A 13,689-nucleotide genomic window follows, 5' to 3' on the forward strand; every position below is an offset into this window, starting at 1 on the left:
TGAAGCTTAAGGCCACTGACCAGCTGTTGAGTCTGGATTGAGAACGTATGTGCACAGTTTTTACCGCTGTCGACTGACACTTCATAGTTTTCTTTAACATGTCATTCACCCTGATTTTCTTTCTCCGCATATCACCTCCTGTCCTGTCTCTGTTCAGTACGGGCTGAAGAAGAAGGAGGAGAAAGAGGCGGAGGAGAAAGCGGCCATGGAGCAGGCCTGTGAGGGGTCGCTGACACGCCCGAAGAAGGCAATTCCGCGGGGCTGTGGAGACGATGATGAGGAGGATGAGGAGAGCATCCTTGACACTGTCCTCAAATTTCTGCCCGGACCTCTACAGGACATGTTCAAGAAGTAAAAAACAAACAAAACAAATCAAACGAACCCTAATTTCAGGGTCCAGTCTGGCCTGAGCCAGGCTGTGGGGCAAAGGGAGGCGGGGATCTTTGCGTCGGGGACTTTGGGTGAAGTAAAATGTTGCAGGTTTGGGGAAATGAGTGAATGGGGGGGGGGTTTGGTTCGGGTATGTTTTACAGGTGTGAGTGTAGATCAGGTGGATTGGGGAGGGGGGTTCTTGCCAAACTGTTAGAGGCTACACACTGCCTTTCTAGAAATATTTTACTTTGTTCTTTTCTACTACTCGACGATTGCGTCATTCTTTCCCTTTTTATTTGCCACAGTTGCTGTACAACCTTTCAACTGCCACTTAGCACATTTCTTACAATTCGTATGTTTTTTGTCCTTTTCCTGTTGTTATTTTTACACAGACTGAGGTCAGACATTTTGATGGGTTGGCCATCATCTGTTGCCACGCAATGATGAGCAACGGAGACCAGTATTCCCTTAAAGAAGGGCAGCGGACGCTTCTGTCCTCTCGCTTCTGTGGTTTTTCAAATGGCACTGCCACCATGTTTTCCAGTAGATGGAGCATGTTGTGTTTACTTAAGTGGGTGTTTTCTACTTTTATGAACCTGGTGTAGGTCTTTATATTAAAAAAAATCAAAAAAAATCAGAGTTTGAGTTTTTAGGACATGTGCCTTCATATCATCTCCTCCAGCAGAGGAATTGTAAATGAGGGTTTCATTTTCAGTCGAATAGGTGCAGAGTTGTTGGTAGTATGTTGGCACGGGTTCCAGGGTACAACACTGGATGCTTTTGGAATAATGCATTTGATATAAATTGGTTAGTTGGGATATTTGGGGCTTTCCAGAAACAACAGATCAAACTAAGTACTTCTAGAATCCAAGACCAAGAGCCTTCACAGTCCACAAATCTATTAAAAAACTTAATCCAGTGTTACCTTTACAAAAGCTAAAGTCATTCTAAGCTTGATAGCTAGTTAGACTGCCATCATGCTGGAAAAGTAAAATTTTAGGCTTTGAACGTGTCACAAATTCATGTCAATACGGAATTTTCAATGTCAAGGATATTGGAACAGATTTTATTAGCTCAAGGTATCATCCAGGCAAGCAAACAAGACTAATTTGATCTTGTTTCTATCACTGCTGTTTTGTCCAGATTTTAAAAAAAGTAGTGTGGTCCCCATAGACAATCAAAACATTGACGACTTGGATCAGTGGGAGTAGCCGGTACTGTACACGTTGTCATTTCCTGTCATACCATCTATGATTGGTTAAAAGTGGGTTCTTGATTGCTATTATGTGTTATTTAAACTTATTTATTTAAATGTTCTTTTCTTTTTTTCTTCTTCACACATGAATGCAAATGCCAGGCAATGTCTGGCTGTTTTCTTGTATACTTAATTGAATTATTACTTTTCGTGAATGTGCTGCCAGTTTATTTTAATGCAACTGAAATAGTGATTTAATTCACATTCCAGCTGAGTTAACCTTTTGCATCTCATCTTTGAATGCATATGTTCACCTTGATCGAAGTTCATCCACATTGAGACCAAAGAAATACTGGCGAGACCTTACTATTTCTTTTGTCACCACCGAGACGAAGACTTGCATGCCAAACCTGTAAGCCTGCAGGAGAAACACAGCAGCCTGTTCAGCGTGTGCATGCATCCCAAAGACCACCACTAAATCGATACCCTCCTATATCCCCCTGTTTTCCAAAAGTATTCCATGACTAATAAAACTAGATAATTAAACTGTAGACTGAGCCTGAGAAAACTGGTGTGAGTCGTTGCATCTCACTGCCTGAAGAGCTCCCTTAGAGCCGAGTATAATCTGCATCCTGCATCTCTTAATCCAATGAAATATCATAGTGATTTGTCATATAGACTTTAAGTAGATGTAGTGTAAATGGACACAATCTATATTTAGTGAAACTACCTTAAATATATGGACATTTATTGGTAAAACAAAGCATGTTCCTAAATGAGCCGGTGGCTTTTCAGTGGTTAGTTATGCGACGATGTACAGTGAATACATTGTTCCATGAGTTTGTAACTTAACATAACATTTCGGATTAATAATGATGAAGTTGTCATAAGCACTATAAAAGCATTGTTATTTTTATTTTTTCCTTTTCTAGCTCAGATAGGACTTTTCACTAGACAAAGCCATATTGTTTAGATTGCAATAATTACTAAAAATGATAAAAAGAGAATAATTCAGCATTGAAAGTCAAGTTTTCTGTTGTTTGTTTTCTGTAAAATTAGAAAAAGATATTTGCATATCTGTTTGTAAATCCTCACCATTCTTGTATCTTTAAAGTTGTATACTAATGTATACACAAATGTAGAAAAAAAAAAGCCATTGTTCTGTCTCCGTGTACTACATGTGTACTGTGAGTGTGTGTGTTTATATGTGTGTGTCTATGTCTGTGATGTGGGACCATGTCGCCGTTGATTCATATAGTCTTGGTTTATACTATGTAAATGTGTCTTTGAACTATTTTGTGCACAGGCAGAAGCTGGGGCAGCTCCCCAGTTGTGCCATGTCTAAAAAAAAAAATACTTAACACATTCCTTTCAAATGTTGAGCATGCAAATGTTTGGTAGAGATGAGAATACACCAAATGTCAAAAGACAAAAAAATAGACAATTTCCTGTTTCTGTAGGAGTCTCCAGGCAACAGAATACGTGCATTGGATCCAGAAAGATCGGCTGGGCGATGGAGTTGTTGAGTGTTCGATGTTTTTTGTTGTCTGAGGTTTGGTGAAGCTTAAGGCTGTGATCACAGTGTTATTCAGCTTGGACACAAAAAAAACCTAAGCTGTGTCTCCGTTCTACATTATCCACCTTGTTCCTAGCTATTATGATACCGTGTGCGAATTATGAGTGTGACTAGTAGCATATCGTTTCACTTAACTGGAACCAGAATTCGCTACAGTAACAGTACGCTTATACTTATTTTTAGAGCGAGTGATGCGGCGCATTATTCTTTACTGGAAAATCTACCTAGGTGACTTTATCGAGGGGATACTACTGCAGTTATTGTCATTAGTTAGCCCAGCTGGGTATCACTTCATAAGCCTCGCAAGTGCTGCCAGTTGGTCTATCTACACTGGATTGCTTGAGTCACATTCCTGACACATTCCCAAAACAACATGACTGTTGCAGCATACCAGAGACAGGCTTCATCATATGCTTGGTTAGGTTCAGGCAAGAAAACTACTTGGTTAGGTTTGCGTTAAATAACTATCTTCAATAACTTCAGTCGTGACTTGACTTTTGGTTTTATGGTCTCGTGGATGTGAGTCCTGTTCATCTACTTCACCTGACTTCTTCCGTTCCTGCTGTAATAACTACCACAACCCCGAGAGGTCTCTGCCAAACAAGGACCATAAATATAGATCGTTATAAGCTGCTTTCACAGTGGTGCACTTAATGACTGAAAAATGCAGGAGACTTTGCCATTCACATGTTGGTTCTAATTAATTTGATTAAAACACATGATTTGGCTTGAAGTGATCATGGCCTTAAGACATCAACTCTGAGAATCATGGAAGGCTTTGGAAAAGAAAAGGGGAACGTGCAATTTGAGAAAAACAAAGGTATAGATACTGTAACTAATTATTAGCTTTTGCTAAACTATGTGTAGTACTAAACACACATTTTTCATTTCAATGTAAAATACGTCATGTAAATTGTCTCTATATGAGAGACCAACCTACAGAGAGATTTATTTTAATGCTGTCACTTCTCTCATTATCATAAACTAACCACCCATGTTAGAATAATGCATGAGTGTCAGCCACATAGATTGCAATTGTTGATGTGAAGAAATTCAGACAGATTTTGGTGCAGTGTGCTTTGTTTGAGTTGTCTAAAAAGAATCACCTTGATTTATTTTATTGATGACTTTAACACAGGGATTTCCACAGTTCCTCCTGCTTGGTGCCAGGCCAGTTTCACCTACAGCGCGTGGATTAAGTTTATTCATTCTTGATATCCAGAGCGGATAGGAAGAGGTGGGACATAAATCCTGGACTAGGCTTTATTCACGGGCCCTTCATGGAAACTACAGCCATACATCCTCTGTATGTAAAATAGTCTCTCAGCGGGACTCGTCTCGAGGCGTCACAGCATGTGAACTGCCTTTCAAAAGGGCTATTACCATGTCATCTATATGTGAGGTTAGTGCTAACTCATCTGTCGCATCTGTGAAGTGTGGTTGTTTTAATTCATTCTGGTTGCATGACATAGTTCAGTGTGGAAAATTGTGTTTGTGAAGCCACTGTGGCTTTACAGTTGAGATAAATCCTTGAGTTGATAGACAATAGTGTAAAAGCAGGGGTTATAAACAATGAATATTATATTAGATGTAATGAATAAACTGTATATTTTGCCAACACAGAATAAGATGTGGGTGAATGAGAGAGATGAAGTGTAGATTTTGACATGAAAAGCCTCAAAGACATTAAACAACTACATCAAATCCTGGCTGGTGTTACTCTAAAACATCTTAATGTTACCATTAATGAGATGGTTTTAGGGGAGACAGAGTCTGAAGAGACAGCAACTGAAAACCTGGATTATCAAAGCATCTTCTGTTGTCAGGAGCCCAGAAACACTCTTTAAACAGGCTTTGCTTGGAGCTGCCATTCAAAACCACAGTACACCTTCCGCCTAAAATAGCAAAGATTCTCCATTAGGTTTGGTGATATTTCTCATTTATACTGGCAGTGTCAAAAGACGTGCCATCAATGTTTACTTCTTGAATATAACTGTTAGAAATGCAAAGAGAGACTGAAATGGAGATTTAAAAACTTTCCTTTAAACTTTATCGTTCAGCTCCAAACAAGGCTGGACTTTTCTGAACACTATAATGATGTCATAACTTTTTTTGTAACATTTTTACGTACACTTACAAATATTATTGTAACTGCCCTGCTGATCCCTGCCAATAAATCAAGAGGAGAAAGTGTCTTGCTCACCCCAGTTGCCAGAATTAAATGTTGTCAGCTCACCAAGGATAAGTTCACATTTCCATGAATTATATGTAGGCTACCATATTGCCATTTCAACAAAATGTGTCATATCATAGTCACATTACATGTTTATGACCTGAATGATGTTGGAGATTGGCATCGATGTTTCAATAGTTGTAAGAGATCACTGTGTGCTTTTAGGGCGATCTCTAACAATTTCCAGATGCATTTGTGGTGACAAAAAAAAGGTACTTCAAACCAAATCATGATCTTTTCCTAACTCTAACCAAGTCTTTTCTTGTGCCTAAACCTAACCAGACCATAAGCATAGTTTTGTCAACATAAAAATTAAAAAGATTAACCTGAAGAAATGTAAAGTTGCAACATATCTGTGGTTTGCAGAAATGTGCATTACCAACATTTATTCTGGTGATTCGCTGGGTGAATCTTACAGAAAAGCTCGTCTTATCATGTTTACTTTCTCTCCAGTGGAGGTCCAAGTTTTGGTGAGCTCTCGTTAGTTGTGAGCACAAGTTACTGTGAAGAAAAACTCTCTGAAAACATTCCAGTCTTTTTGGCATTTGCACTAGAATACGTCGAAATGTTACACTAACAACGGTTATGGCATCTTTAAGAATCAACTCTCGTAACTACCTGTATTTTTTTTTCTTTCTGTCCTCTAAACGGTAAAGTGGAAAGGTAAAATATGTAACTGCCTCCATAGTCACTGAAGTTCAATACCTGGCAGCAATCCCTTTAGTACGGTTATTTTGGCCAACCAACAAATTTGGCAATGTTCACAGGTTTGCTGATGATGTGACCTTGTCTTGCACTAGCTCTCTTCTCTGTCCCATGAGGCAGCTGGAGACCCCCATGTGGAAGTGGCTTGAATTGACATGGGAAGCAGCCAAGATTGGTGACAACTAAGTATGGATGAAAAAGGGGACATAATTACAGACAAAAAGGATTAAAAAGGGAAAAAAAACAAAGGGAATGGATTCCTACAATTCAATCCAGAGGGTCTTTCTTTTTAATTCAGGGTGAAAATAATTTCAGGGTTCAGAGGTTAAGAATGTAAAATATGAGTTCTTATGCTATTTTTCCTTGATTGCATGTCATATACCCTGTGTGAAGCCCAATCACTGTAAAACTGTCTCATCGATGGAATTGAATCATTCTTTTTGGAAACTAAATGCATAACACTAATAAAAAAAGTTTATAAAAAGCTTCCTGTGCTTTTGTTGTGTGGCTTGCCATTACTTAAGAGGTATTTTAACAAACGTTTTCTATACTGCACAGGAAAACATCTCAGTAAAATGGAAATATTCATATGTCATTTTAAACAAATGTTGCAATAACTCCTTTAGTTTGCATATCAATGTGTTAATAGCCAATGTTTACATCAATAATCCAGTCATCTCCACAAGATGACAGTATATAAAAGTGTACCTTAGTTTATTGTGGAAAATTACTTAAATACAACTGATTCTTGAATATGGCCAAGGAAAATGGAAACTCTCTCAGTGAGTGACCTTTTTTAATTGAAGAGCTCTAACTCCATAATTAGTTTACTGCATGATTTAGGTTATTAGTAAAGCCAAAGGCTTCAGCAACAAACGTTTACTAATCCCTCAAAAAAGAGTGTCCATATGTTTGCAGTTGATAGTGTATAATCACTTTGTAATTACAATACTCAAATTAACAATACAATTTAAAGTTGCGTGTAGTTGTTGTTTTGTCTCTACTCACTGCTCTGTACCAGTGTGAGCACTCACTAAAAAGAAATATTTCACCAAAAACCCATGATTTAAGTTTTGGGTGTTATTAATGAATCAGAGACGGGCACAAATACATCAGATTACAGAAACTGGCTTTTCAAGTACATCCCAATAAAACAATACAAAGTAGTATGGGATAATGTGTTTAATTAAGATACACGTAATTTGTCATTTAAAAAAATACAAACAGACATTTGACACAAACTGATATTATGATCACATTTTAGACATTTAGTGGCATAATCACTTCACAAGCATACACTATTTTTACTGCTAAAAAAATCCACTTTGAACAGAATACAAATAATGCAAGTTTCCCTGCTAAAAGTCTGCAGGAGGGAGGCTTGTATTGTTTGAAACTGAAATCTGTAACTGTTTACTTCTTCTTCTTCACTGTGATTGTGATTGCAGTGTTGTTGCGGAAACCTGTTGTTCATTTGAATCAGCTACTGCCCAGAACAAACAAAGTGTGATAATTAATGAGCTTCTGTTGATCTCAGTGCATGGAGACAAGCGGAACAGTGTCCATTCAGAGTGTGAAGAGGCTCAACCATGGCCAATCTAGCTTTTATAATACCGAACAGAATAAGACATATCATCAGTACACAGTATATTCACAGACAAACAAGATTATTTACAACTATAGCTGCCATATCTTCATTCATAATACAAGCTAATATTAACATTTTGTTTTATTTGTTCACTATATTTCCCTGACACACTGAAAGAAAGAAATATCCACTTGAACAGTTTGGCAGATCATATTGTGCAGATATGGACAAAAATTAATACGTGGTTTTAAATGATATTTAAGTACTACACAAGAATTTACCAACTTCAACAAGGTTTCCCCTGTTAGCATTAACATGAAGTATCCAGAATACATCACAAAGATGCTTCACCCTTCCCAGCAGTGCTGCAACTAACAGTTTCAGTATTTTACTGTAGATGAATCGCCAATTGTTGTTTAATTTGTTAATCATTTGATTTATTTTTGTAATATCAGTGAATTCTGACAAAATCCCCTCACAAGGCCCCAGAGTCTGCGGGCCAAGCGTGAATATTTTTTGCAAATATTGTTCTTTTCGCAACACTGATCGACAAGCAACTAATCAATAAATGTAGAGAACAATTAACATTAACTGACAATGAGAAGAATCATTAGTTGCAGCCCTAAAATACAGACAAAGAAATTCAGTTTGACAGAGCCTGTGTGCAGTAATATCTGATAGAAGAAGACAAGCAAATTTTTCAGATGAGCCCTGGTTTGTCTTTTGTGACATCCTGCTTCACACTCACTACATTTGGACACATTGACACCGTCCAGTAAAAACAGTCGCGTCCTTTCATCCAGAATTTCCACCCTGCTTCTCCCGGCCGTCGCAGCCTTACTCAGTGTACTGTAACTGATGAATTACCGCCGGTGATTTGCTCTTTTACAGTCTTTTTAATCCTGAATGAAAGACAGATTAGTGCGTGTGGGCTGTTTGTAATTTTCCGGAGACCAATAGACTTTTCTCGTTAAGGGGCTTTGAATGACAGGCGGCAGAGAAGTGGTTTAGTGTATTTCTGTCTCCTGAGGAAAAGTCAACACGAGGCATTTACATTTAGAGAGAGGGAGAGAGATTAGCTGTTTATTTCAGCTAACGCTCACATTTAATGGGGACGCTGGAAATGCCAAGAACAGAGGTTGTGTAATAGTGTGTTTGTGTGTGTTTCCACTGTTTCTGCACAACGTAACAAAACAAACAGTGATGAGAGAGAATCATCTTTTTTTTTTCTATAAAATGTAAAATGCAAGGTAAGCTGAATAAGAAGCTGTTCCTGCGGTCACTACATGGCTTAGCACAGACTGAAATTGTGAAGTGTGAACTGAAATTGTTTCTCATTGGACATGCAGCTGAGCCTGTGCACAGCAACATTTAAGGTTTCCTTGAAAGCTCGTGTATTTAAATGGACCAACTTGAAACTGAAGGCATCAGTAGCTGTCACAGCAAAATTTATGTACTCACTGGGCTCATTCTCACATCAGGCCAAACACTGCCTTTTATCAACAAGACAACAACAATGTGAATGAATACATTTCATCTGAAATGTGGAACAGAAATTTTCATTGAGAAGGTCGGTAGTAGAAAGAAAATGGCAGACTGTATATTATTGCCAGCAATCCTCAAACTTCTGGCTTCTCTTTTTGAAAGACAAATTAGACCACTTCCACCTGGTGGTGTGGAAAATATTTCCTCTCTGTTATTGAGAGCTTAAAATCTAGTGTTGTAGTTGAGTCCACCTTAACCGAGTCATGACAGAGACCAATGTAAGTCCAACACTCCATGACACACTAACAGTTACTGTGACACATCCAAACCACAGTCAAATAGATCACAAAGATCCACAAAAGACGAATGACATTTCTCCTTCATTCACCTCTCACTTAGGCGTAAGTGTAAGTACACCATGACACACAGCAGCATTGCAGAGGTGAATTTTAAGTGTGAATCAACAGTTCAGTGGAATCCCTGCAATCATGGTCTTGACTGGTCTCGAAACCAACACCAATAACCCTGAATGTAGCACCATAAGCACCTACTTATCTTGCACTACTTACACTTCTACCTCCGCAATCTCTTGCAATTATCCTGTGCAATAAAACTGTTTTTTATGTTATTTTTTTTTTCTTACATATTCATATTCTTCACTGAGTCTGTTTATTTCAAACACTGTATTTATTTATTTATGCATCCAGCCTTCATCACGCGCGCACCAGAGCCAATCCCTGCAGAGCCCACCGCGACCCCCCACCTTAAGAAACACGCAGATTTAGACCTGCAGCGGCGCGAGCTGGACCGGGATTTTGCCGGTGGTTCGGTCCCGTTCTGTTCTGTTCTGTGCATCTAAACTGTGGATTCATGAGATTAAACGAGTCCGGACCGAGTCTGTTCGGGTCTGAGGAGATCCGGAGAGGCGCGGACAACAAAGTGGAATCGGAATCTGTGGATGGTGGTGTGTAGCTAGTCGCTAGCTAGCAGCTAGCCGCTAGCCGCTAGCTGCACGGCCCACCTCCCGAGGCGACGGACCGGAAGCATCGGCACGTCCAAAACCGGACTTAGGGTAAATAATGTCCGCCACTCTTTTTCGCGAACATTGCCATCATGTTTGCTTTGTGTCTGGTGCTGGAAGAAACGGTATAAACGGGCTTTTGTCACGAAAGTGTCCAAGCAGCAAGTTTGGTTGTTGAGGAACAGGAAGTTGTGGGGGGGGGGACCTAGGCGGATGATTGACATGCAACGACGGTCGGTGTGTGTGAGAGTTGAGAGATTTGTGACATTTAGCGTGTTTGGAGTGTGTAGTTAGTGTGTTATGTAGTGTTTGGTGTAGTGTGTTTAGTGTGAAGTGGAGTCGTTTTTTTTGTTTAATGAGTCAGAATAATGAGGAGAAGCTGAATGTGGAGCAGGCAGTCCAGCTATTTATTCAGCTGGAAGGAGCACAGGCAGACCTGAGCATTGCCTGCATTTAAATGTAAATAGTTACATATAACTTTGTAAATGTTTTAAATGTATGCACAAATTTAGATAAACAACAATTTATATTTGCATTATATGTAAAAAAAACAAACAAAAAAAATGGTTTGTTAAACATATTTGTGGTTTTCACAGTAAAAAAATCTAACTTTTTCTACTCGAATTTTATGTTTTTTTGTGATTTTAGGTCCATTGTGTTAATACAGTATGTCAAAATAAAAAAAATAACTGTACAGTCACACATGTGAGGTTGTGCCGAAAATAATTACACCAGGTAAATAGCTTTTAAGATGAAATATAATGGCAAAATCAAAAATAGTCAAAAACAGCCAATTATACCCTGGAAAATCGGATTTCACAACAAACCCAAATATCCCTGACGTCCCACCTTCAAACACAGCCTCATTTGGCCATCCATGAAAAAGCTCATTAACCTCCCACTTTTTTATAGGAATACACTTTTCTTACGGGCACTGCACTAGTTTATACAATGCACACTAACCTCCTATATATAATGCACATTGCCTCCTGTATATAATGCACATAGTATATAGTCCTTTCTATATTCATCTTTCTCTCCTATCTAAATCTTTTTTTTTTAGTATTTTTCAAGTCTTGTACTTATTGTACGTTTGTCCAACTGCTACTGTAACAAGTGAATTTCCATGATGTGGGGTGAATAAAATAAAAGTCTAAAGTCTAAATAAAATCAAGAATTATCTTTGAGACAGAGACAAGAGTGAGGAAAAATGTGGTTGATTCAAAGACGTAACAGAGACCTTTTTCGCAGACCCAGATTTTGGGCAAAAAGCTATGAGGTTTTTAAAATTGAAAGAGGACATCCTCTGGGAGCATGAATGTCTGTTTAAATGTCATTGAAACCCGTCTGTTAGATGATGAAATACTGTGACTTATTTTCAGGATTGATCTTTTGTCCAGATGGTGGCACTGGAGGGAGGGTGATGTCAACAGACTTATCATATGATGATCCTCTGAGGATCATGAATGTGTTCAGGTAGTTTCGCAGTTGTTTGTGCATTGTAGTTTTCTAGTAGTACAGTTGGATTGATGCAAAATTAAATATCAACGGGTGAGATATATCCTCTTGTGACCATGAATATCCACAGCTCATCATGGACATCAGTGCCCTAGTTTTAGATGGATTGTGGTTGGAAGCAAAGAATACAAAGGCTACGGAGTGTCCAAAATGGAAAAGGTTCATCCTCTGGGATCAAATGTAGTGTGTGGATTTCATCATCATCATACTTAGACAAACATAAGTCTTCCTAACAGTTCATCCAACAGTTCATTGAACCAAAGCCATCAGTCATCACGTGGAGCCGTTGTTGTGTGGGATGAAGGCAGATGTGGCTTTGGGTCTGACTGTGTGTGTTTCTGTGTGGGTCCCTGTGTTTTTTTGCGTGCAGGGGTGGGACCTTCAGCTGCACTGGGGCACAGCCAGGAGGGAAAATCATAGACATTTGAACCAAAATGAAGGCAGAAAGAAGGAAAGGGAGGAGAGAAACTGAAGTGGATGGAGCAGGGTGACAGAGGGGGAACAGTGGACATTGACTGATGACAGAGGAGGGAAGGCAAGTCAAGGCGAGGGTTTGACATGGAAATTACAGCTGCGAGATGCATGAGGACAGAGGACATGTCTCATTTCCTCACCTGGTATATTAGCTACGGGAAGCAGAAAGGACCAGTTATTTACTTCCTCCTCAACCTAATGCCTATGAATCTTAAAAAAACACCCTCTTCACACTGTATTATGTCAGAAGCTTGAGGCTGAAATCATAAAAAAAGATAATTTGATTCTTTTAGGCATTAAAGAATGTATTTGTTCTGAAAAAAAAGGTGATACGATGTCACTTAATGAGACTTTTAGAGTCAAGTGATATGATAGAATTTAGATTGTGGTGGGACAACACTATTCTACCATAACTAAAATTAGTGTTTTTCAAATATTTCAATGTTACTACATCTGTGCCACCTACTGTATGTGAGGAGCTGTTGCAGCTCGGTCACTCTTTTTATGGCGTTGGGGCCAGGAGAGAGGTAATACCAATGACTGTAAACAACAATTATTTTCATTCTTGATTAGTATGTTGTTTATTTTCTCAATTATTTGATTAGTTGGTCTATGAAGTGTCTGAAAATGGTGGAAGATGTTGATAACCAGAGCTCAACATGATGTCCTCAAATATCTTATTTTGTCCTTAGCCCAGAGATGTTCAGTTTACCAGAAAGTATTAACATTTAGGAGCTTGGAATCAATATTACGATTTATTCTCAAAATTATTCAAGTATGGGTTCAGTATGGAAGCCCCAAGGGTCAAGTGAAGGATTGTTTCTTCTTTTTCCGAGTCTAAATTGTTTTCTCTCCTGTCTTTATGACTTGGGTACAAATGGGGACAAAAGGTTTTGACAGGATAATATTTCTAAATTTCTAATCTTCTGAACTTTTCTTAGAATGTGGAAAATTATGCAGATTTTTCTTTTCTTTGAATCTTCAGATTTTTTTTCACTTGGTTTCACGTGTTGTTAGTTTGTTTCCTGAGAAAAAAATCTTATTAAAACGTCTTTTTCCCACTCTGTCTCACACATTTTTTAAAGTTTTATTTTGTCACATAAAAAGAATGTCACCCAGTTTCACACTCAAGAAGTTTTTTCTCTCCTGAGTACAAAAAATTAGTTTCACACATGAAAAAGAAAATTCACCTTAAAGGGATAGTTCGTGTTTTTTTAAATGGGGTCATATAAAGCAGTGGTCCCCAAACACCGGGCCGCGGACCGGTACCGGTCCGTGGGTCGTTTGGTACCGGGCCGCAGAGAAAGAATAAATACGTTATTTTATTTCCGTTATATTGACGATCATACTCGGAAAGTTGTTTTATTTTGAAAAACGGATTCTCTTTTAACAACATCCGTCTCTTCCTCTTGGCGCGCTTGACACGTACCTGTTTCAGTCACGGACCGGTATACCCTAAAAAAATCAAGCTAGCTGAGTTTAGTGGAAAACAAATGTCTTCAAAGAGCTGCTTTGCAAAGAA

At 38.6% G+C, this 13,689-nt stretch overlaps 1 protein-coding gene across 1 annotated transcript in view; it reads left to right on the top strand.

The window, feature by feature from the left end:
- LOC115568869 (complexin-2) overlaps nucleotides 1-6,567 on the top strand; it is a 60,472-nt gene extending 53,905 nt beyond the window's left edge. The window contains exon 4 of the mRNA XM_030396555.1: nucleotides 158-6,567. Within this exon, the coding sequence (XP_030252415.1) occupies nucleotides 158-355 (198 nt within the window). The 3' untranslated portion in view covers nucleotides 356-6,567. The remainder of the gene's footprint in view (nucleotides 1-157) is intronic.
- The last annotated feature ends 7,122 nt before the right edge of the window (nucleotides 6,568-13,689 follow it).

This window comes from Sparus aurata, chromosome 18, assembly GCF_900880675.1.
Source record: "Sparus aurata chromosome 18, fSpaAur1.1, whole genome shotgun sequence".
NCBI lineage: Eukaryota > Metazoa > Chordata > Actinopteri > Spariformes > Sparidae > Sparus > Sparus aurata.